This window comes from Chlorocebus sabaeus, chromosome 11, assembly GCF_047675955.1.
Source record: "Chlorocebus sabaeus isolate Y175 chromosome 11, mChlSab1.0.hap1, whole genome shotgun sequence".
Lineage (NCBI taxonomy): Eukaryota > Metazoa > Chordata > Mammalia > Primates > Cercopithecidae > Chlorocebus > Chlorocebus sabaeus.
The window spans coordinates 67745226-67768137 of record NC_132914.1 but is presented as its reverse complement, the minus strand read 5'-3'; the positions used below and the strand labels follow the sequence as shown (position 1 = coordinate 67768137).

The 22912-nt window shown below is 40.3% G+C and overlaps 1 protein-coding gene and 1 long non-coding RNA gene across 3 annotated transcripts in view; one reads left to right on the top strand and one right to left on the bottom strand.

Moving 5' to 3' along the window:
• The window catches only part of PTPRB (protein tyrosine phosphatase receptor type B), a 126363-nt gene that overhangs the window by 56336 nt on the left and 47115 nt on the right, over positions 1-22912 (top strand). For both annotated transcript variants that reach the window (XM_008004016.3, XM_008004019.3), the window contains 7 exons: positions 2511-2777; positions 7385-7648; positions 12235-12498; positions 13044-13307; positions 14378-14641; positions 17599-17868; positions 21223-21486. In XM_008004016.3, the coding sequence (XP_008002207.3) occupies positions 2511-2777; positions 7385-7648; positions 12235-12498; positions 13044-13307; positions 14378-14641; positions 17599-17868; positions 21223-21486 (1857 nt within the window). The remainder of the gene's footprint in view (positions 1-2510; positions 2778-7384; positions 7649-12234; positions 12499-13043; positions 13308-14377; positions 14642-17598; positions 17869-21222; positions 21487-22912) is intronic.
• Positions 13314-22912, bottom strand: part of LOC119623863 (uncharacterized) — a 51086-nt gene continuing 41487 nt past the window's right edge. Inside the window, exon 5 of the long non-coding RNA XR_012094538.1 lies at positions 13314-13461. This is a non-coding gene — a long non-coding RNA (uncharacterized lncRNA). The remainder of the gene's footprint in view (positions 13462-22912) is intronic.

Below are 22912 nucleotides of genomic sequence, written 5' to 3'. Positions count from 1 at the left end.
GTGAGTTTCAGAAAGAATTTTCATTTGATTCTTTCAGGAGCACAAGACTATCAAACCAGACCTACTTTAATCTAAATTGTCAACTTTAGGTTTTTTGATCACCTGGGTTTTATAAATTCAGGTTGCAAACACATTGAAACTATCTTAAGATTATGAATTCTCAGAGGAAATCGTTTTCTCCATCCAATATTAAGAAGGCTGAAGTTGTATAGGGAGTAAAGAGATACTATTTATTTTACTTATACTTAGAATGTAGCCTTTCCAATGTTATGCAAGGTCACCTATGAGTTTCTTCAGCCTGGAAAAATCTACACTTTACCTCCTTTCTCCAATATCCTGCAATGCTATAAAATCAAAACTTATATTTGCATTTGAAAGGTGCTCTCAACACCACAGTTCGCTTTATGATCCAGTTATCTCTCTATCCTTTACTTTTTGGCCTTTGAGAATCCCTTACATTCCTGACAAGTCATTCATTTACATTTTCATATTTTATCCAATATGTATAGTTGTGTTTATTAAGGATTTTCATGGTATCTAGCCTATCATACTGCCAGAAATGGAAGTTTAAGGCACTGTTTTAGACCTAAGGTCATTTTTATCATCCCCACCACCCATATTGCTGGGTCATATAGTAATGCATGTTTAACTTTGTAGAAAACTGCCAAACTGCTTCCCAAAGTGTTTGTGAAATTTTGCATTCCCACCAGCAATGTATGAGATTTCCACTTCCTCCACATTCTCAGCATGTATTACATGATATTAGCAGTTTGTTTTAAAATTTAGCCATTCTAATGGAATAGCCATTATAATAAGATAATGATATCTCATGTGGTTTTAATTTGCCTTTTTCTGATGTCTAATGGCTTTGAGAATCCTTTCACAAGCTTATTTGTCACCCATTTATCTTCTTTGGGGAAGTTTTTGTTCAAGTATTTTGCTGAATTTTAAAATAGGATTGTTAGTTTGTCCTCGGTCAAAATGTTTTCTAGTGGTTTTTCATTTTGATGTCTAATTTATCAATTTTTGTCTTTCATAAATCATGCTGTGGTGTCATATCTAAAAATATTTGCCTAAATCAAGGTCACAAAGATTTTCTCCTGGAAGTTTATAGTTTTAGGTTTTAAATGTAGGTCTGCGACCCATTTTGAGTTAATTTTTATATATGATGTGAGATATGGGTGAAGGTTTTTTTCTTTGCATATAGATACCTGGTAATTCCAGCCCTATGTATTGAAAAGAATATCTTTTCTCCATGAAATTGCCTTTGGATCTCTAAAAAAATCCGTTGATAGCATATTTGTTCTTCTATTTCTGGACTCTCAATTCTGTTCCATCAATCTATGTTTCTGTCTGCCCTTTGCCAGTATTATCCTGTCTTGATTACAAGATTTTTAGTGAAATCAGGTGGTGTTAGTCTTCTAACTTTATTCTTCTTTTTCAAAATTGCTTTGGACACTGTAGCTGTTTGCCTTTCATATAAAATTTAGAATTAAAATTGAATCTTTAGAATTATAATTTAATCTGATCCATATACAGTAGGATTTTTTTAGTGAACACATTTGTATCTTAATCCAGAGGTCAATGAACTTTGAGAAAGAGGGGTGCCAAGGTTACAATCCCTTTGATTATTATAATTCAGGAAAGAGGCACAAAGAAGAATGTATGTTGACCAAGTGCCAACTTCAAGATCTGTGTATAAGATTTGTTAAACGATAAGTTGGAAGCAATAAATGTTGTTAATTAGGAAAAGGACACAGGCTTAGGGGTTAGACAAATCTAGCTTTCAGTTCCAGGTTGGCTATGTGTTAGCACTGTGATATAAATTACTTACATTTTATGATCCTTGGTTTCCTCATTAATAAATGGAATAATAAAATCAACTTTATAGAGTTCTGAATGGGTATCAAATAATGTAACCTTCATGAGACATATAGCTCATAACTGGCACATAGTAGACATTCAGTAGTTGTTGTTGTTACTACTTTGTAATATATATTATTATAATTTATATTATTACATGTTCATATATAATAACAGCCCCTTTGAGAATGTGCCAGTATAGAACTAACCAGTTTGCTAGACCATACTCACCAGACTGAAGGGAATTCCCAGTACCACCCCAGAACAATCATTGGCTCAGGTAGATTAGATAGCTTTGAATTCTCGTGGGCTAAGGACAGATAAAATCATATTAACTAAGCAGTTTTCAAAAACAGCAGCCTTCATTATCTAAAATTTAAAACCAAAACCACTTAATAAGCATGCATCATCTCATCCTTGGATCCTAAATAATTTTGATTCCCTATATAAGCAGCTTTTTCAAAGTACTAAAGCTTCTCTAGAGGAGTTCTCCATATGCCACAGGAAATAGAACTGAGAGTCTATAGCAACAACACAAAAATTATTTTTAGCACTTTCAAGTCTGTCTCCATTTTTTGACTCATTTTTCTTACACTTTCTTAAGGTGACTAAGTGTCATTTGTTTTGTCTTCTGTCTACTGTTTTAGTGCCTGCCCAAGTGACTGACTTGCATGTGGCCAACCAAGGAATGACCAGTAGTCTGTTTACTAACTGGACCCAGGCACAAGGAGATGTAGAATTTTACCAAGTCTTACTGATCCATGAAAATGTGGTCATTAAAAATGAAAGCATCTCCAGTGAGACCAGCGGGTACAGCTTCCACTCTCTCAAGTCCGGCAGCCTGTACTCCGTGGTAGTAACAACAGTGAGTGGAGGGATCTCTTCCCGACAAGTGGTGGTGGAGGGAAGAACAGGTAAGAAGTAGAGATATGTATCTGTAACTTACTAAGATGAGAGTACATGAGACCCCTAAATAGAATATTATAGAAATATCCTAAAATCAGACTTATCCCTGGCCTTCCTAAAAGCTACGTTTCAATGCCACCCAGAAGGTATATGGAATGGAAATTGGGCGATGGGTGATGGTAAGAGAGAATAAATTCTGAATTTTTTTTTTTTTTTTTTTTTGAGATGGAATTTCACTCTTGTTGCTCAGGCTAGAGTGCAATGGCATGATCTCGGCTCACCACAACCTCCGCCTCCTGGGTTCAAGCGATTCTCCTACCTCAGCCTCCCAAGTAGCTGGGATTACAGGCATGTGCCACCACACCTGGCTAACTTTGTATTTTTAGTAGAGACAGGGTTTCTCCATGTTAGGCTGGTCTCGAACTCCTGACCTCAGGTGATCTGCCCGCCTTGGCCTCCCAAAGTGCTGGGATTACAGGCATGAGCCACTGCAGCTGTCTGAATATTTTAACATCTCCAATGAACATGTAAGAGCGCCTCACTTGACGCCTAGACTTATCCCTTATTCAATTGATTTCCTTTGAAATGTTTATGTCCCCATAAAGGTAAATAATAATGAGATAAAAAACAAAACTAACCTCCCAAAGAAAGCATCTTTCACTCTTTTATATTCTTGGTTTGTAAGACATAAAAAGAAAATGATCTCTAATTAATATGGTCAGAGGTGGAGTTGATCTAATTTTCAGGTGTCATATATTTTCATAAGCAACATTAAACAAGTATTTAATATGCTATCTAAATAATTTTTCTGGACCTTAAGAGCTCCTTGTTAGAAAGTTAAGTAAACAAATAAGTGTCATTATGGTCATGTGTATCAGGGAGCCATGGCACCGAACCATTGTACGTAATACAATGAAAGAACATAAAAGTTAACATATATGATATATAAAATTTATGTTCATTTCTTAGAAAGAAAAAAATTACATAAAACCAATAGAAGCTTTGATAATTATTCGTGACCTTGTCTACTTAATTTTATATAATTATTGTAAGTTGGATTTCAGGCTTCTCCTTCTGCATCCTCAACACTCAAATTCTGTTTATCAGCTGCAGGCATCATAGATGCATCTCTTTTCAAAATGATGAATCTCACCTACTTAATGTACCCAGAGGACATTAACTTCATTAAATCTCCCAGAAGAACAATGAAGTCACTGAGATGTTTCATAGTCTTGGTAGAAATTCACTGGTGTAGGCCCATTTCCCTCATTCTATGACAGCTGACATTGTCACTTGCATCTTTCTTTTTTTTTTTTTTCAAGATGGAGTCTCATTTTGTCACCCAGCTGGAGTGCAGTGGCACGATCTTGGCTCACAGAAACCTCCGACTCCCTGGTTCAAGCGATTCTCCTGCCTCATCCTCTCTAGTAGCTGGGATTACAGGCACACACCACCACACCTTGCTAATTTTTGTACTTTTAGTAGAAACGGGGTTTCACCTTGTTGGCCAGGATGGTCTCGATCTCCTGACCTCGTGATCCGCCCGCCTCGGCCTCCCAAAGTGCTGGGATTACAGGTGTGAGCCACTGCGCCTGGCCCGTCACCTGCATCTTTCTCCCTGATATTTTCTTTCCTTTCTTTTAATGGTTCTTGGCACCATCCATTGGTGTAGCATACTTGGGGGGGGGGTGCTGAAAAGCTTAGCATGGAAATCAGGAGGCCTAGGTGTTGGTCCTAGCTGTGCCATTAACTTACTTCCCTCAGCTTCTGTGTTTTAATCCATGCACAATAATTCACTCCTACCCTGGGTGTCAGAATAGGCAAGGAGAAATAATAAGAAGGCTGAGGAGAGGAGTGGAGGACGACCTTGCATTCATTTCCCAGTGATGTGCAGTTTTATCAGTCACATTAGACTGATTTAATTCATGCTTAGACACTGTATAATGTGGGTGTTTATGATTGGATGCCTCTATTGGTTGGGATCCAGTCTCCTACCATCGGTGGCTCTTCTTTGCTGTAGGTCCTCAGAGCTCTCCACATTTCTCCAGAGAATGGAGGTGGGAGAGGGGTACAACTCATCAGACTTGGGAGTAGACATTTCACTTCTACCCACATTCCACTGGCCAGAACTCAGTTACACGGCTGCATCTGACTGCCTGGCAGCCTGAGAAATGTAGTCTAGCTGTGTGTCACGAGGAAAGGAAACGGTTGGGGAACCATATTCTGCCACACAGGTTGATTCTCATTTTAAATACCACGAAGATTGTCCAACTTGTTGTGAGCTACTAAAATAGTCTAGTCTGTGCTATCTCTTGAAATAACTGGGCACTTTAAATAAGTGGGACTTACAATTATTTTTACACCTATATTTTAATTAGAATAAAGGTACAAGTATTTGACCCATATTATATCATAGAAGCATTTAAAAAAGGGACAAGAAATTATTTGAAGAATGGTCATAAAGTTTTGAGGAGAGAACCAAATATGAATAAATACGAGCATGAGTTATTTTACTCAAACATATGAAAGGTGCACATTATCATGATAAAGGAGGGAAATGGGAGACTCCTATAGAAGAATAATAATAGGGATTTTGAAAGGTGCCTCTTTTAGTAAATTTTGTACATAGTCAATTGTAAAGAATTCAGTGGCTATGGCCTTGATAATCCTTATCATCTCCTCAAATTGCTGAAATATTAGTCAATACTGAAATAATTCTGAAAAGTATTCTTACATTTCACTTGTTTCCACTGAGTTGAAACATATAAATAAACCCTCCTAGCCCGGATGAGATGGCAGAATATTTGAAATTAAAGATATTTAGATATACTTACCAAATCTAATTCTAATCTGGGAAAATGCTCATCCTAAAGGAAAAACAAATTTTGTATCTACTTTTTCTTAAACAAGTGAATCATATTTTTTCCAAAACTTTTGATAATTGTGTCTTTTCTAATAAAATGTTAGGGCCAGGTGCGGTGGCTCACGTCTGTAATCCCAGCACTTTGGGAGGCCGAGGCAGGCAGATCACAAGGTCAGGAGATTGAGACCATCCTAACTAACATGGTGAAACCCCATCTCTACTAAAAATACAAAAATTAGCTGGGCGTGGTGGCAGGTTCCTGTAGTCCCAGCTACTCGGGAGGCTGAGGCAGGAGAATGGCATGAATCCGGGAAGCGGAGCTTGCAGTGAGCCGAGATCGTACCACTGCACTCCAGCCTGGGCGACAGAATGAGACTCCATCTTAAAAAAAAAAAAAAGTAGTTGCAAATATTTCGAGCAGTTTTTAAAAACAAGCTTAATGAGTTGCTTTTGAGAGCAACCAAAGGATGTATGGATGGTTGAATGGTGGAAGGAAGGAAGGAAGGAAAGAAAGAAAAAAGGAAGAAAAGAAGGAAAGAAAAGGAAGGAAGAGATGTACCAATATATAAATCTCCTGGCTAAAAAGTTCAACTTTGTATCTAGGAAATGTCCATATATGTGGATCAACATTACCAGAATTGTTCACTAGAATGCAGTTTATAATTTTTAGTGATGGATAAGTGCTTTTAAGTATGAGGTATGCTTTGGGGCTTAATTCACAAAGTCAGAGCATATTACATTAGAAGGATTCTCAGAAGTCATCTAGCCAAATCCTGTCCATTTTAAGTGATGTACTGAAATTGACAATCACATGGAACTGTTAAGTTAATCAACTAATGATTACAACAGTAGTGCGGTTCATATATACTGTAATATTTTACCCCCATATTCATTTAGGGCAGTACTATTTATGGGCACCTATTTCCGATATGTGGTTAAACTTTTACTCAATACTGCAGTTACTAATTTGCTGACTATACATCCAGCCAGAGAACTTCTTGAAGACATTCATGCCTTTTTTCATTTTTGTATACCTGACAAATAGCTGGTTCTCAGTAAACATTTGTGACACTAATCCCCAATTCATATAAGCAAATGATTATAGTTGACATCAGAAAACCCATTATTGCCAATAATAGTTCTCTCTGCCCTTGGTTGGTCCAGCTTCCAGACTTATTTCCAAGACAGGTTTTTAGACTTACTTCTTACCACTAGAGGGCAGGAAATGCTTTGCAAAGGGAAAACGGTCCCTCTTGTGTTTGCTATTACTTCCCGGGAATAAATAACTTCATCACAAGAAGATTGAAGCTATCCCAGTTTAAGGTCTTTAGAAAAGCTACCATATTCTTCCCCTTTCCACTCAAACATTTTTGCTTTATTGGTAAGTTTGGTTCAAGTTTATTCATTTGGATTGTTGAAATATTTGCTCCCTTTCTTACAAGGAACCTTCTAAAACATTCTATAAAGATGCCTCAACTTGAAATGCTTTACAAGCAACCCTATAAAACTTCAGTAGTGGCATCCTTGTATTTATGAGGCATCCCAAAGGCCTCCTGACATTTTTATTTTGATTAGCCTTCTGATGTAACAACACTCAGCTTCTAGAAGCTGAGTGAAATCCTCACACTTCCTTGACCTCTTATGTAATCAGATTAGATCTTGAGTCCACGATTTGTGCTGACTGCAATAGACAATCCAAACTTTTGACTGTGTTTTTCTTTTTGAATCCCCCCTTACCTTTCAAAATCACAGTCCCTTCCAGTGTGAGTGGAGTAACGGTGAACAATTCCGGTCGTAATGACTACCTCAGCGTTTCCTGGCTGCCGGCGCCCGGAGATGTGGATAACTATGAGGTGACGTTGTCTCATGACGGCAGGGTGGTTCAGTCCCTTGTCATTGCCAAGTCTGTCAGAGAATGTTCCTTCAGCTCCCTCACCCCAGGCCGCCTTTACACCGTGACCATAACTACAAGGAGTGGCAAGTATGAAAATCACTCCTTCAGCCAAGAGCGGACAGGTAAGGCTGTATGAAGGTTCAGGGCTCTGTAAGAACCAATTCACATGTGGCTCAGGGCACCACAGAGCTGTAGCAATTCTGTAATGATGGGATGAAAGGCCCTTGAGATCACAGAACTGTTATGGAGTCTTTGTATTTTAACCCAAGAAACTCCTTATGTGAGCAGACCCTGTGTGACTAGAATTTCCATTATATTCAAATAGCGTAAAAAGTATTCCCGTTTGGCTGGGCGTGGTGGCTCACGCCTGTAATCCCAGCACTTTGGGAGACCAAGGTGGGTGGATCACGAGGTCAGGAGATCGAGACCATCCTGGCTGACACGGTGAAACCTTGTCTGTACTAAAAATACAAAAAATTAGCTGGGCATGCTGGCAGGTGCCTGTAGTCCCAGCTACTCGGGAGGCTGAGGCAGGAGAATGGCATGAACCTGGGAGGTGGAGCTTGCAGTGAGCCGAGATCGTGCCACTGCACTCCAGCCTGGGAGACAGTGAGACTCCGTCTCAAAAAAAAAAAAAAAAAAAAAGTATTCCCATCTATGGAGTACTTTTTGTTGCTAGGGCCTTGCTTTATATGTCTTAACTAACCCATATGAATGCCTTATTGAGATAGTCATTGTTATGATTCCCATTTTACAGATCAGGAAACCAAGGTTCAGGGAGGTCAAGTAACTTGTCCAGCTGTTTACCTTGTTAAACACCCAGTATGTTTCAGATCCTGGTTTTAAACCCAGTTCTGAATGACTCCAGTGCCTACAAAGCTCTCCATCCTAAAATTCATCCTGAAATGTCTGCTGGTCAAAACCACTGTTCATCCTTTTTCACACAAGGTGAAAATGTGAACTTTTATTGTTCTGGGGATTAGGGAGCAAAAATCTTAGCAAAGGAAATGAATGTTCAGTCCAATATGCTGGAAAGAATTAAATTTAAATAGCTGCCATTTTCCCAATATATGTATGCTTTCTGGGGTTTATACCTGAGATTTCTGCCTAAGGTTGGCATCAATACATTGTTAAATGTTTCCTACTAAGCTATGAGTTTATTTCTGTATTTTAAAATGTCAGTTTTTCCATGAGGTTCTGGGACAATTGTCCTTATCCTATTATGTAGCACAGGACCTGGGACTTAGTAGGCACTCAGTAAATATTTGGCAAAGGAATTATCAGAAATCACTTAGATCAGGGGTTCCACCTGGGAGTCCATGGTTCATGGGAGACTTTACGAATGTAGTAACCCCTGAAATTGTTTATGAAGTGGCTGGGGATAGGAAAGGTATATGCATTTCTTGGAGAAGAAAGAGTCCATGGCTTTTATCAGATTCTCATGGTTTCTGTGACCCCCAGAAAGCTAAGAACCTCTGATTTATATTGTTACAGGATGCTGCATTGAAGGGGTCCTTAGAATGATCTAATCATATTTCCCCATTTGGATATAAACGAAATCCCAGAGAAGGAGTGTGGCTTCTCCAAGGTTGCAGGGCTGGCCGGTAGTGGAGCTCAGCCTAGCTCCAGGGCTATGTCTATTCCATCACGCTGTATCCTAGAGCACTAGTCAGGGATACAAAGAGATTATCCCTACCCGCCAATAATTTTAAGCCCAGTTACACTGACAATCACAATAATGACTTAGATCTGAAAAGCAGATTTCTATTTACAAAGCAGTCTTATGTCAGGGTCTCATATTAATCAACTTGGAGCATAAAAATCACCAGAAATTAAAGGATGTGTTACCTAACCACCAACCCCTTGCTTCCTTCCAATGTCAATTCATGATGATTTCCTATCCGTATGACTTTACTATTGCAAAGCCTTTCGCTGAGATTGATTTTAAATGCAAGAAAGTGATTCTTTATTCAGTGCACCCTCTTGACTCCTTGACCAGCATGAACTTGGACTTGGTGCATGACTAATGGAGGCAAATCATTGCCCCCGACAAATCAGTTTAATTGGAGAGTCATGTCTGAGTTGTTCTCTTGATGATTTTGGCTGATTATCTTAATGCCCTTTTCCATTTCTGATGCTCTTGTTCTACACTTTGGGTGAAAATACCAGTATTTCTAATTCTGTATCACATCATCTCACTGTATAACAAGGCAGGTCTCCACAAATTATCCCCTGTTCCACCCGGTGAGCTCCTTATTGACTTAATGTGATATTCAGCCAGGTTTTTCTTCCTGTAATAGTTGCTTTGCCTTCAGCAAATTGCCTGGATCATTGACCTTTCTTAGCCCATGCATGCCACTTCATAATTTCCTTTCCTTAACTCTGTGATGACAGTGATAACAACACTGTAATTGGTTTTAGGTAAATATCTTGGAGAAAGCATATCTGTCCTTGCTCTGTATCTGTGGTGAGCTATATTCCAAATGCTAATCAGTAAACACAATGCAACAAAGGATGCTAATGCAACTTGTAGGTGTGAGAAGCATATGAAAAATGGAGCTTCTATGCCAAAATACTGAAATTTCTGGATCATTTCATGATTTGAGAAAAAGTAGAGGAGAAAAATTCGACACAGTCTTGGCATGTGGTCAGATCAGAAACCCCTAATACATACCAAATACAGAGAGAGGCTGTACAGGCCTAGAGGACATGGTAGTATTGGGACAAGAGTTTAGTACCCTGGATCCGAGTTCATGCCTCTTTTCAATGCTCCTCCTCAAATATGTATAATGTCCAGTTACAGTGAAATAGTAATGAATCTGTGGCCTACTGTTGAATTAAAATTCAGCCCCAAATGGAAAAATGAAATTTCCTTAATATCATGCTCTAAATACAGAATTGCCTTATTCCACAGCATTCCTAGTAACATGCATATATTTATATACTGGTTGGGGAGGGGACCACAGATATACAGAATGGTTTTGTTTATATATTAGAAAGAACCTCACATGCACAAAATTGTATTAATCATAATTCTTGGTTCAAGAAACCATGCATCCCCTAAGAGGCTGAGGTGGGCGAATCATGAGGTCAGGAGTTCGAGACCAGCTTGACCAATATGGTGAAACCCCATCTCTACTAAAAATATAAAAAACTAGCTAGGCATAGTGGCAGGCAGCTGTAATCCCAGCTACTTGGGAGGCTGAGGCAGGAGAATCACTTGAACCAAAAGGTGGAGTTTCCAGTGAGCCAGCATCACACCACTGTATTCCAGCCCGGGCGACAGAGTGATGTCTCAAAAAAAAAAAAAAAAGAAAAAAGAAACCATGCATCAACTGCCACCTTTACTTTTTAGGCATCTAGTTAGTAATTTTTAATAATTTAACATGTACACAAGAAACCAACCACTACCTAAAATAAAAGCTAGGATCTTGACAATAACCTACATCGAAATATGTGGTCCCCACCTCACGAATTCACTCAAAAGTAGCCAACATCTTGACTCCTATGTTCACCTCTTGCTTGCTTTCCCTCTTGCATAGTTTTATTGCATTTATATACAGGCCTAAAATTACTGGTTTTAAAATTTTTTGTCATTTTTAACATTATTTAAAAGGTATTTTTAATGCAGTATTTAATATCAGCGACTTAGATGTTTTACTTATTATATAGATAAGATTCATCCATATTTTGTTTTGATATTAGGGAGAAGAAATCCCTATTTTTGTGTTTTGAGTTAAGGAATTAATTATAACTATTATATAACATTCACTGTGTGTGTATGTGTGTATATGTATATATTCATTATCCAGTCTCCTGTACATATTCTTCCACACTTGGTTTTTATAGGGTTTTTTTATTTTGCCAGCCAAATGGGTATAAAACAGTATTTCACTGTGGTTTTGACTTGCATTTCCTTGATCACCAATAATGTGGAAAATCTCTTCATTTATTATGCAATTAACCATATGTGTTTCTTCTTCCATTTTTCTTTTTCTTTTCTTTTCTTTTCTTTTTTTTTAATGAGACAGAGTCTTGCTCCATCACCCAGGCTGGAGTGCAGGGGCTTGATATGATCTCAGCTCACCGCAACCTGCTCCTCCTGGGTTCCAGTGATTCTTCCATCTCAGCCTCCCGAGTAGCTGGAACTACAGGTGTGCACCACCATGCCCGGCTAATTTTTGTGTTTTAGTGGAGATGGGCTTTCACCATGTTGGCCAGGCTGTTCTCAAACTTCTGACCTCAAGTGATCTGCCGGCCTCAGATTCCCAAAGTGTTAGGATTATAGGTGTGAGCCACCGTGCATAGCCTCATTTTTTTTTGGCAGGGATTGGGGGGATTGCTTATATTCTTCTTGGTAACTTTTGAGTCAGCAAGGTATGCTGGAATTATCTATATCATTTACCATCACTCATATTAATCATCAGCCATCATGTTTAATGTTCCATCTTATACATGACATTTTGTGCAGGCAAACAGCAGGCTTAGAATGAGTTCATCAGCTTGTGTTAAAAGATCCATTTAATCACTTCACATAGTGTAACAGTCTTTCCCCTCCAGAAATTTGTGATCTAAGGTCTAAGATTTTTCTTTTTAATACACACAATAATAATCTACTCTCTCTTTTTTATTGTCCCGGGTTGTCATCTGTGATCAATTACTCACTCAGAATTAATACATATTTAGTCATTCTCTGTTTCCTTTTCAGTGCCTGACAAAGTCCAGGGAGTCAGTGTTAGCAACTCAGCCAGGAGTGACTATTTAAGGGTATCCTGGGTGCATGCCACTGGAGACTTTGATCACTATGAAGTCACCATTAAAAACAAAAACAACTTCATCGAAACCAAAAGCATTCCCAAGTTGGAAAACGAATGTGTATTTGTTCAGCTAGTCCCTGGACGGTTGTACAGTGTCACTGTTACTACAAAAAGTGGACAATATGAAGCCAGTGAACAAGGGAATGGGAGAACAAGTAAGTGGAACGATTGCAAAATCCGACCGTTGGTTGGACTTGAAAGTCTCTGAGTAATTTACCTGAACCTTGAATTTTTTCTGCTTATTCATTAGTACATTACATTCCCAGTAAGTCTCACTTGGTGCTAACATCATTTAGCCAAGCCATGGCCTATAATTACAGAATATTTATTGGTAGATAAAAGCAAACATAGTGAGAGAGCGAGAGAGCAAGAAGGCTAAATGTCCCATTTTTCTTCCCTGTCTTCCTGCATCATGGCATTTAAATTCTAGACTTCTTGTTTTATCTTATGGTCGAGATCATAACTCATTTTATAATTATGTTCTACCAATGCTGATCATGTAACATTTATGTCAGGGAAAAAAATTACAATTTTAATAGCTGCTTCCAATTTTTCTTGTTTAATTATGCATGAAGTAGTGCTAGTGGTTTATTTGGGGAAGGGAGATGTTGCCAGTTCCTTGAATGTGATTCATAAATTATTATGTAGGTAAACTCTGATCAGTTCCTTTCCTGAAATGTCTTCTCATTTTTCTCCCTAGTTCCAGAGCCTGTTAAGGATCTAACATTGCGGAACAGGAGCACTGAGGACTTGCATGTGACTTGGTCAGGAGCTAATGGGGATGTCGACCAGTATGAGATCCAGCTGCTCTTCAATGACATGAAAGTATTCCCTCCTTTTCACCTTGTAAATACTGCAACTGAGTATCGATTTACTTCCCTAACACCAGGCCGCCAATACAAAATTCTTGTCTTGACGATTAGTGGAGATGTACAGCAGTCAGCCTTCATTGAGGGGTTCACAGGTAATGTGAAGTACTGTTCTTGAACCTGAACAGATGCAGTGGTGTATTTAACTTTTGGGTAGTCCGGGCATTTCGATTGAGGATTTGGAAGGGTAAAAGGGAGAGAGCAAGAAGGGACAAAGTCATCTTGATAATGACAATGATGTTGTCCAACCTGGATGAACGAAAATAAAGTATGATGTCAGTGTGGGGCGGGGGGTGCTTTCAGAGAAATAGCAATGAACTGATGTGATTAACTGTTGCTTGTGAGGCACACAGATTAAGAATTGTTACTTGGAAATCACTTCTTTAGAACTCTTTCAGGAGTGTTGTCGTAGTAGTTAACATGTACTGACAGTTCACCATGAACCAGACCCATAGCAAAGCATTCTATGTCTACATCTTGTTCAGTCTTCACAATGCTTTGGGAGGCTGAGGCAGGAGGATAGCTTGAGCTCAGGAGTTCAAGCACAGCCTGGACAACATGACAAAACCCTGTCTCTACAAAAAAATACAAAAAATTAGCTGGGCATGGTGGTGTGTCCCTGTAGTCCCAGCTACTGGGAAGGCTGAGGTGGGAGGATCACCTGAGCCCAGGAGGTACAAGCTGTAGTGAGCCATAATCATGCACTGCACTCCAGCCTGGACAACAGAGCAAGACCCTATCTCAAAAAATAAAATAAAATAAAATAAGAATCAATCTTCACAACTCTATTGGCTGGTTAGTATTATCATCACTGCCGTTTTTCCTAATGAAGAAAGTGAAAGTTACAGAGGTCAAGTAATTTGCCTGTAGTCCCACAGCTAGTGAGTGAGAAAACCAAAACTTGGACCAAGGCACCCTAACTAGCCCAACGCTATATAATTAGCATTCCTCATTTCCACTCACCGGCCTTGACGTCCCCCTAAGCTTTCCCCCATCAACTTCAGTTCACACAGAAAAATCAGAGAAAAGTGGCAAATTGTTACTTTCTTTTTCATGTGAGTTCTCTCAGTGGGTGCCAAAACATCAGAAGCATTCAAAACTTTGGTTGAAAATTTCAACAGTTCATTCTTTAAGTGATGACTTTTAAATTTATTTTCTTTTTTAGTTCCTAGTGCTGTCAAAAATATTCACATTTCTCCTAATGGAGCAACAGATAGCCTGACGGTGAACTGGACTCCTGGTGGGGGAGACGTTGATTCCTACACGGTGTCGGCATTCAGGCATAGCCAAAAGGTTGACTCTCAGACTGTTCCCAAGCACATCTTTGAGCACACGTTCCACAGACTGGAGGCCGGGGAGCAGTACCAGATCATGATTGCCTCAGTCAGCGGGTCCCTGAAGAATCAGATAAATGTGGTTGGGCGGACAGGTGAGCATCCACCTGGAGAAGGGCTAGATTGTAGAATGCCTCATGGTTCTCCAAAATGGGACAGTGAATGGGCTCAGCTATTCACAAACCCAAATTTAAACCCACCAAAGTTTGTACAATTCAATGGTTTCAAGAGCCTTACTCATTTATTCTTTGCCTTTTTCTCTTAATAGAGATCTTCAAAACAAATGAAAGGGAATCAGAAACCAAATCATTTGAACAAATTTTTATACTTGCTAAAGGATAATAAAATTTTAAATTTTAACAAGCAGGCTGGGCACGGTGGCTCACGCCTGTAATCCCAGCACCCTGGAAGGCCAAGGCAGGTAGATTGCTTGAGTTCAGGAGTTCGAGGCTAGCCTGGACAACACAGCTAAATCCCATTTCTACTAAAAATACAAAAAATTAGCCAGGCGTGGTGGCGCACACCTGTAGTTCCAGCTGCTTGGGAGGCTGAGGTGGAAGAATCACCTGAGCCTGAGAGGTCAAGGCTGCAGTGAGCCATGATCATGCCACTGCACTCCAGCCTGGGTAACCAGAGTGAGACCCTGTCTCAATAAATAAATAAATAAATAAATTTTAATATGGAGACGTCCATAATTATGCATTTTTCAAAAGTTCTACCTTTTAAGAACAAGTACACATCTGTGCCATCTACCTTACCTGGTAGAGCTAAAAAAAATAAGTATAAAATGTATAAATAAATCTGTTTATATCAATATCACTATTCATGTATTATTTTTGAAAGATCTCTAGTCATACTATAGTCCTCTTACAGATGAGGAAAGTATGGCTCAGAAAGTTTATGAAACAGTATCAAGGATACATATATAATAAGACCTAAAGCTATAATTTAAGTCTAGGTCTGTCTGGCCCCAAACCTCATGCCCTCTCCACTGTGACACAATACTTCTTAGATGCCTCCCATTCTCATGACCACTTATTTAGCTGCGGGGCCTGAGGTTTCTATACCATGCCCTACTATGCCTCTATTTCATATCTATGTTTATATCTTTATCTGTATATCTTTAACCCTATGACAAACCCTGTGTTAGAAAGTGGGCATTTGGCTGGGTGCAGTGGCTTATGCCTGTAATCCCAGCACTTTGGGAGGCTGAGGGGGGTGGATCACGAAGTCAAGAGATTGAGACCATCCTGGCCAACACAGTGAAACCCCATCTCTTCTAAAAATACCAAAAAAACACAAATTAGCCGGGCATGGTGGTGCAGACCTGTAGTCCCAGCTACTCAGGAGGCTGAGGCAGGAGAATCACTTGAACCTGGGAGGTGGACGTTGCAATGAGCCAAGATCATGCCACTGCACTCCAGCCTGGTGACAGAGTGAGACTCTGTCTCAGAAAAAAGAAAGTGGGCATTCAGTAGCAAGGCAGAGCCCCTGACCTCAAGAACATTATAATCTAGTGAAGGAGACAGAAAAGTAAAAGGCAATGACAGTAAAACATGGTAAGTGCTAAGATAAAAGTGGTTATGAGATGTTAGAGGAGCAAACAAGAATAATCAGGGAAGGCTTTCAGGAGGAAGTAATATTTAAAGAAAGACTAGGAAGTCATCCAAGTGAAATGTAAGTTGACTTGGTTCCAACAGAGAAAACAAAGCCCTGGAGGTAGGAGAAAGGATGGCACATTTGGGGACCTACACCTTATTTGGTATACTAGAATAAAGGCTGGGCATGGTGGCTCATGCCTGTAATCCCAGCACTTTCGGAGGCCAAGGTGAGTGGATAGCCTGAGTCCAGGTGTTCAAAAACAGCCTGGGCAATGTAGCAAAACCCCACCTCTACTAAAAGTATAGAAAACAAAAGTATACTAGAATAAAAAATGTGAGCCGTGTGGCCAGGTAAGTAGATAGACCAAATCACGAACAGCTTTGTTTGCCTGTGAAGGTGTTTTGGAATTATAGAGAGCCACTGTAGGGCCATCAGCATGGGAGTGCTATAAAAATATGCTAGATAAGAGTCTGCAGATTGAAAGAGTGGGAGGAAAGGACGCAAGTGACTGGTCAGTAGGCAGCTGCAAATAATGTATGGTCTCATTTATACTTGCTAAAGGATATGATATGGTTCTGAGGTAGTGGCAGCACACAGAGAGTGGCTAGATTCAAGAGAAAGAAGATTTAGGATACAGAAATAAAACTCATATTTGATTATATAGACAAGGTTGAGAGTGACAATTGAAGTTTCTGACTTGAACCAAGAGATAGAGACAAAAGACAACGCGAACATTGTGGGAGGGAGATGAGGAGTCCAATTTGGACATGTTGAGTGTTGGGTGTCTGTGGTACATTCAGGGAGAGATGTGATTTGCAAAAGCAGGAGAAACAACTGAAAGTTTAAATTCAGGAGTTGTCACCTTATGGGTGACACTTCAAACCATGGACATAGATGAAATCTAAGAAGATTATGTAGAATGAGAAAAGAAATGAACATAGGACAGAAAATATTGTTATAAAAACAGTAATACTATTTTGCCTTTCACTTCAGGAGCTATAGAACAAATACTAGTATATACTACCGCTGAAGTCAAGACTTGAAGTTTTGACCTTAGTTAATGTTAGTAATAAAAGTCTAAATAAGAAATATAATTCACTATCAAACCCACATTCACTGAATATGAACTTGCTCAGCATCCTTCACTTTCTAGACTCATAGGTGTGCACCACTCTGCATATTTATCAGGGCCATCTTCACTAACTTTTCTATCTGAGATCCTATTTAAATTCAGAGAAAACAATGGAGAATCAAAGTAGTTATACAGACAGGTTAAGCCAGGAAATCCTTTCTCCTCTTTTCTCCATAAGGGCACACAGAAAGTATCAATGCCACACAAATAAAGCAAACGCATCATCTACCTGCAGTTGATTCAGGAGTTTTTCTCAATTGATTACTTTACCCTAAGTGATAAAATCTATATTTTGTTGCTCCACTTGTCTCTCTGCAGTTCCAGCATCTGTCCAAGGAGTAATTGCAGACAATGCATACAGCAGTCATTCCTTAATAGTAAGTTGGCAAAAAGCTGCTGGTGTGGCAGAAAGATATGATATCCTGCTTCTGACTGAAAATGGAATCCTTCTGCGCAACACATCAGAGCCAGCCACCACTAAGCAACACAAATTTGAAGATCTAATACCAGGCAAGAAATACAAGATACAGATCCTAACTGTCAGTGGAGGCCTCTTTAGCAAGGAAGCCCAGACTGAAGGCCGAACAGGTAATTAGCACAGCATAATGTTTTGTAGCACGTATTGCCAATGTCTACTATTGTGTAAGAACCACAGGGCAAGAGGGATGATGCAACATTGGGAGATGGTATCCATCTCTTGATACGCTGGGAATATTCACCCTGATTTGCCACTTCCATGTTGGTTGCCCTATCCACACAGGACTCAGCCCACCACACTCTGATTCTGATTTTTCATTAATATTGGTGCTATTAGCTTCCTATTGCTACTGTAATAAAATATCACAATCTTAGTGGCTTAAAACCACCCAGATTTATTATTTTCTAGTCCTGAAGGTTAGAATCTGAAAAATGGTTTTTGGGGACTGAAATGAAGATATCAGGGCTGTGTTTCCTGTAGGGACTTTCGGGGGAGAATCCACTCCTTGCCTTTTTCAGCTTCTGAGGCTGCCCACATTCCTTGGCTCGTGTCCCCTTCCCAACGATGACATTGCTCCAATCTCTGCATGGGACCTTACATCTCTTTCTCTGCTCTCCTGCCTCCCTCTTCCATCTTTTAAGGACTCTTGCGATTACCTTGGTCACCAACCGGACAATCCAGGATAATTCCTTCGTCTCAAGATCCTTAATTTAATCACATCTACAAAGCCCTTTTTGCCACAGAAGGTAACATATTCACAGGTTCTGGGAATTAGGACATGGACATCTTTGGGGCTATTCAGACAACCACATTGGCCTAATTGATTGATAACTTATTTAGTAAGTACATAGGTCTGAAGGCGGGGATGGTTATGTTGACAGGGACATAAAGATAAATCAGGCATGCTTCTCGTTCTTAAAGAGCTGACTGGCGAGACAGACACATGGACAAATAATGGCAATGCATTGTGATAAAGAGTACGTATAAGAGAGGGATGTCTGGCATTCAGGGAAGCATGGAGGTCAGGCAGAATTGGGACATCTTCATAAAAGTGACATTTCAATACTGTCTTGAAGGATGAAGAAATTATTATGGAGAGAAGGTAGAATACTTCGTACAGACAGCCTGTCCTGTGCAAAGGCCAGGAGGTATGAACAGGAGAAAGGAGAAGTTGTGGGTGGCTGAAATGTGTGTTGCATGATGGAAAGGTGAGGCTGAAAGCCAGATTGGAGCCAAATTAGAGGGTGCCTGGTAGCCTTCCTCAGGAGTTTTTTTAATCTTAAAAGCAATACAAATATTTTAGCCAGAGAGCAATTGTTTTGTAATAAAAGATTTATCTTTAAAAAGATAAATCAGATAGCAATGGGGCAATTGAATGGAAATGAACCAGAGGTGAGGAGATCCACCTATTAATTCATTTATTATTGAGTACCTACTATAGGTTAGGCACTGTTCTAACTGTTCGATATGCAGAAATGAATAAAAAATTCCCATGGTCATTATGCTTATAGTCTAGTGGGGAAGAAAGTCAATAAACAAAATAAATAAGTAAAAGATATAGGAGGTTGGGTGGTAATAAAGACCAAGAAGGAAATTAAATTAGGAAATTGGGATAGCAAGAGTTGGGGCTTACAATTTTATCTATCTATCTATCTATTTATGGTTGTTATTATTATTATTATTATTATTATTTTGGAGACAGTGTCTCACTCTGGCACCCAAGCTGGAGTTCAGTGGAACAATCTCAATTCACTGCAACCTCTGCCTCCTGGGCTCAAACGATCCTCCCATCTGAGCCTCCCAAGTAGTTGGGACTTCAGGAATGTGCCACCACACCCAGCTAATTTTTGTACTTCATTTTAGAGACAGGGTTTCTCCATGTTGCCTAGGCTGGTCTCACACTCCTGGGCTCAAGAGATCCACCTGCCTCAGCCTCCCAAAGTGTTGGGATTATAGGCATAAGCCACATGCCTGGTCAAGGGGCTGACAATTTTTTTTTTTTTTTTGAGACAGAATCTCCCTCTGTTACCCAAGCTGGAGTGCAGTAGTGCAATCTCAGCTCACCACAACCTCCACCTCCTGGGTTCAAGCAATTCTCCTGCCTCAGCCTCCCGAGTAGAGTAGCTGGGACTAAAGGTATGCACCACCACGCCCAGCTAATTTTTACATTTTTAGTAGTTTGTACTACTAAAAGTACTAAAAAAAGTAGTTGTACAACCCATGGCGAAACGGGGTTTCGCCATGTTGGCCAGGCTGGTCTTGAACTCTTGACCCCAGGTGATCCACCCTCCTCAGCCTCCCAAAGTGCTGGGATTACAGGCATGAGCCACTGCACCCAGCCGGGACTTACAATTTCAGGTAGTACAGTCCCCAAAGACTTCACTGAGGCAGTGACATTTGAGTAAAACTCTGAAAGAAATGAGAAAGTCATGCAAATATTTGGGTATTTAGAAGCAGAGCCAATGCCAAAGCAAAGACCCTGAGTGCGTGTGTGTCTGACCTGTTGGAGGAACAGTAAAGAGGCCCATATGGCTGGAACAGAGTGAGCGCAAATGAGTTGGGGGGGATGCAGTTGGACAGGTAATGGGGTCATGACATGACTGCAGTCATAGGAGAAGGACCAACAGCTGAACGAATGCAGGGGCCCTCATGAAGAATAGTGGATACAGTCAAGAAGTATTTTTGCATTAGCTAAGGTGGCACTTGGGAGCTGAGTGGATTATAGAGGAAGGAACAGAAGATTCCAGAGTTTCTACCTAGGATGTCTGGTAGAAGATGATGCCATTAATTGAGATAAGAGAAGCAGGAGGTGAGAGGGTCAGGCAAAAATCCACAGAGTTCAGCTGTGTATTGAATTTGAGGTGCCTGAGTGACTTGCAGAGAGAGGGGACCATAGGCATTTGGAAATACGGATTTGAGCTCAGAAGAGAAGTGAGCTGGACATAAAAAGATCTGGACCAGAATGCTAGTTGAATCCATAAATTGAATGAGACTGATTGCTCAGCTAGGGCTATAGAATATGAAGGAAACAAAGGATGGATCCATGGGAAATAACTTGTAAGGGCCTGGCAAAAGGAGCGGAGAAAGCAAAAAGAGCCTGAGAAAGAGCATTTGAGGTGGAGAAAAGAGAACTCAGGCGAAATCAAGGCAGATGTCCTGTTCTGTTTCTACTGGCATCTTAAGCCAGCTGAGGAATCAGACAGCATCTGTGCCAGCAGTTTGCAAGGAGGCGGTTTCTAGCAGCACTTGACCTTGCCAAGAGGTAGCACAGAAGTCCAAAAGGGTTTGCAAAATTCTAACATGAAGCTTTTTGAAAAATGCTTTTGGCTTTTCCTATTGTTTCTGTTTCTCATATCACTGAATCCAACTTCCTCTTTCTGTTTGCTTTTCCCTTTCTTTCCCACCTGCTCTCTTCTCCTCACTGAATTTCCCTCCCTCATTCTCTTGCTCCTCGACTTTTCCAGTCCCAGCAGCTGTCACCAACCTGAGGATCACAGAGAACTCCACCAGGCACCTGTCCTTCCGCTGGACCGCCTCAGAGGGGGAGCTCAGCTGGTACAACATCTTTTTGTACAACCCAGATGGGAATCTCCAGGAGAGAGCTCAAGTTGACCCGCAAGTCCAGAGCTTCTCTTTCCAGAACTTGCTACAAGGCAGAATGTACAAGATGGTGATTGTAACTCACAGTGGGGAGCTGTCTAATGAGTCTTTCATATTTGGTAGAACAGGTAAGACCAAGACCCAAGCAGTAATGAATCGTGGGGGAATTGTCCCGGTATTCACTGGCTTTTCCTGGGTTGGTCCTTAGTTTCCTATTCTATTCAGGATGTAGCTTTATATGACATTTGTGACTTTCAGGCTGTTTGACCCTAAATCGCACGTTTGATTATGTGTAACTAATTTGCGGCCAGGTTTTGCACTAGCTTCTGCTCTTTTGCCTCCACTTGTTTACTTCCTAGGGCTTGGTAAAAAATGAATGTGGTTCCTCCTCTTGACATCAAACTGTACAAGAGGGCATCATAGTTTAATTCAAGCCATACCCTTCAGCTTTCTAACAAGAAATAGATGGAGAGGAGAGCAGGAGCAGAGAAGGGCAACCACAAATATAGCAAACAGGCAGTGACTGCTGTGAATTAGAAACATAGCACTAGATGAAGTGAAAACACAGAGTTCCAGGAAAGTGAGAGACATCTCTCTGGGCTGCAAATAAAAAACAGAATCTACCCTTTTCCCATAATTTGAGTCCTTTATCTCCTATTCAAATTTTTTTTTTTTTTTTTTTTTTTTGAGACAAGTTCTCGCTGTGTTGCCCAGGTTGGAGTGCAGTGATGCCATCATGGCTCCCTGCAGCCTCAACCTCCTGGGTTCAAGTGATCCTCTTGCTTCAGCCTCCCAAGTAGCTGGGACGACAGACACATGACACCATGCATGGCAAACTTTTAATTTTTTAATGTTTATTTTTTGTAGAGATGGGGGCTTCCCTATATTGTCCAGGCTGGTCTTGAACTCCTTGGTTAAAGCAGTCCTCTGCCTCAACCTCCCAAAGTGCTGGAATTAGAGGCATGAGCCACCACGCCCAGCCTACCTATTCAATTCTGTTTTCTCATTTGACAAATAGTTTTAGGTGCTCTTCTGTGCCAGGTACATGGCCCACTGCTGTAATATGACGGTCAACAAGACAGTCAAGGGCGCTGCCCTCAGAGAACTCTGCAATAGCGGGGAGGGAAGAGGACGGGGACAGATCATTAAGGGAGATAATTTGGGAATGCCTTAAATTCTATCAAAAAAATGATGTGTCATGATAGTGACTTGGCAGGACAAGCAACTGCTTTAGATAGGAGAAGGCATTTCAGCAGAGAACTAAAGGTGAGGGGAGCCATGTGGGAACATATTCCAAGGGCACCCAACAGAAGTTCTGTTTGTCTTTTGAAAGGAGTGAAAAAGAGCTGTGATAAGCCTCAACCACAGATATAATTGCCTACCCATCATCATTTCTGAGGCAGCCCTTTGCACATCTTTCCTCACCTGCTCATTAATGCTTAGAAGTCCTCCAATGTGGCAACAGTCTTCATTCTCCAAAGAATAGCAAAGCTATTGGGATGGATGGATGGCAGCATGACTAATCTATACAATGATAGGAGTGACTGTAAACAC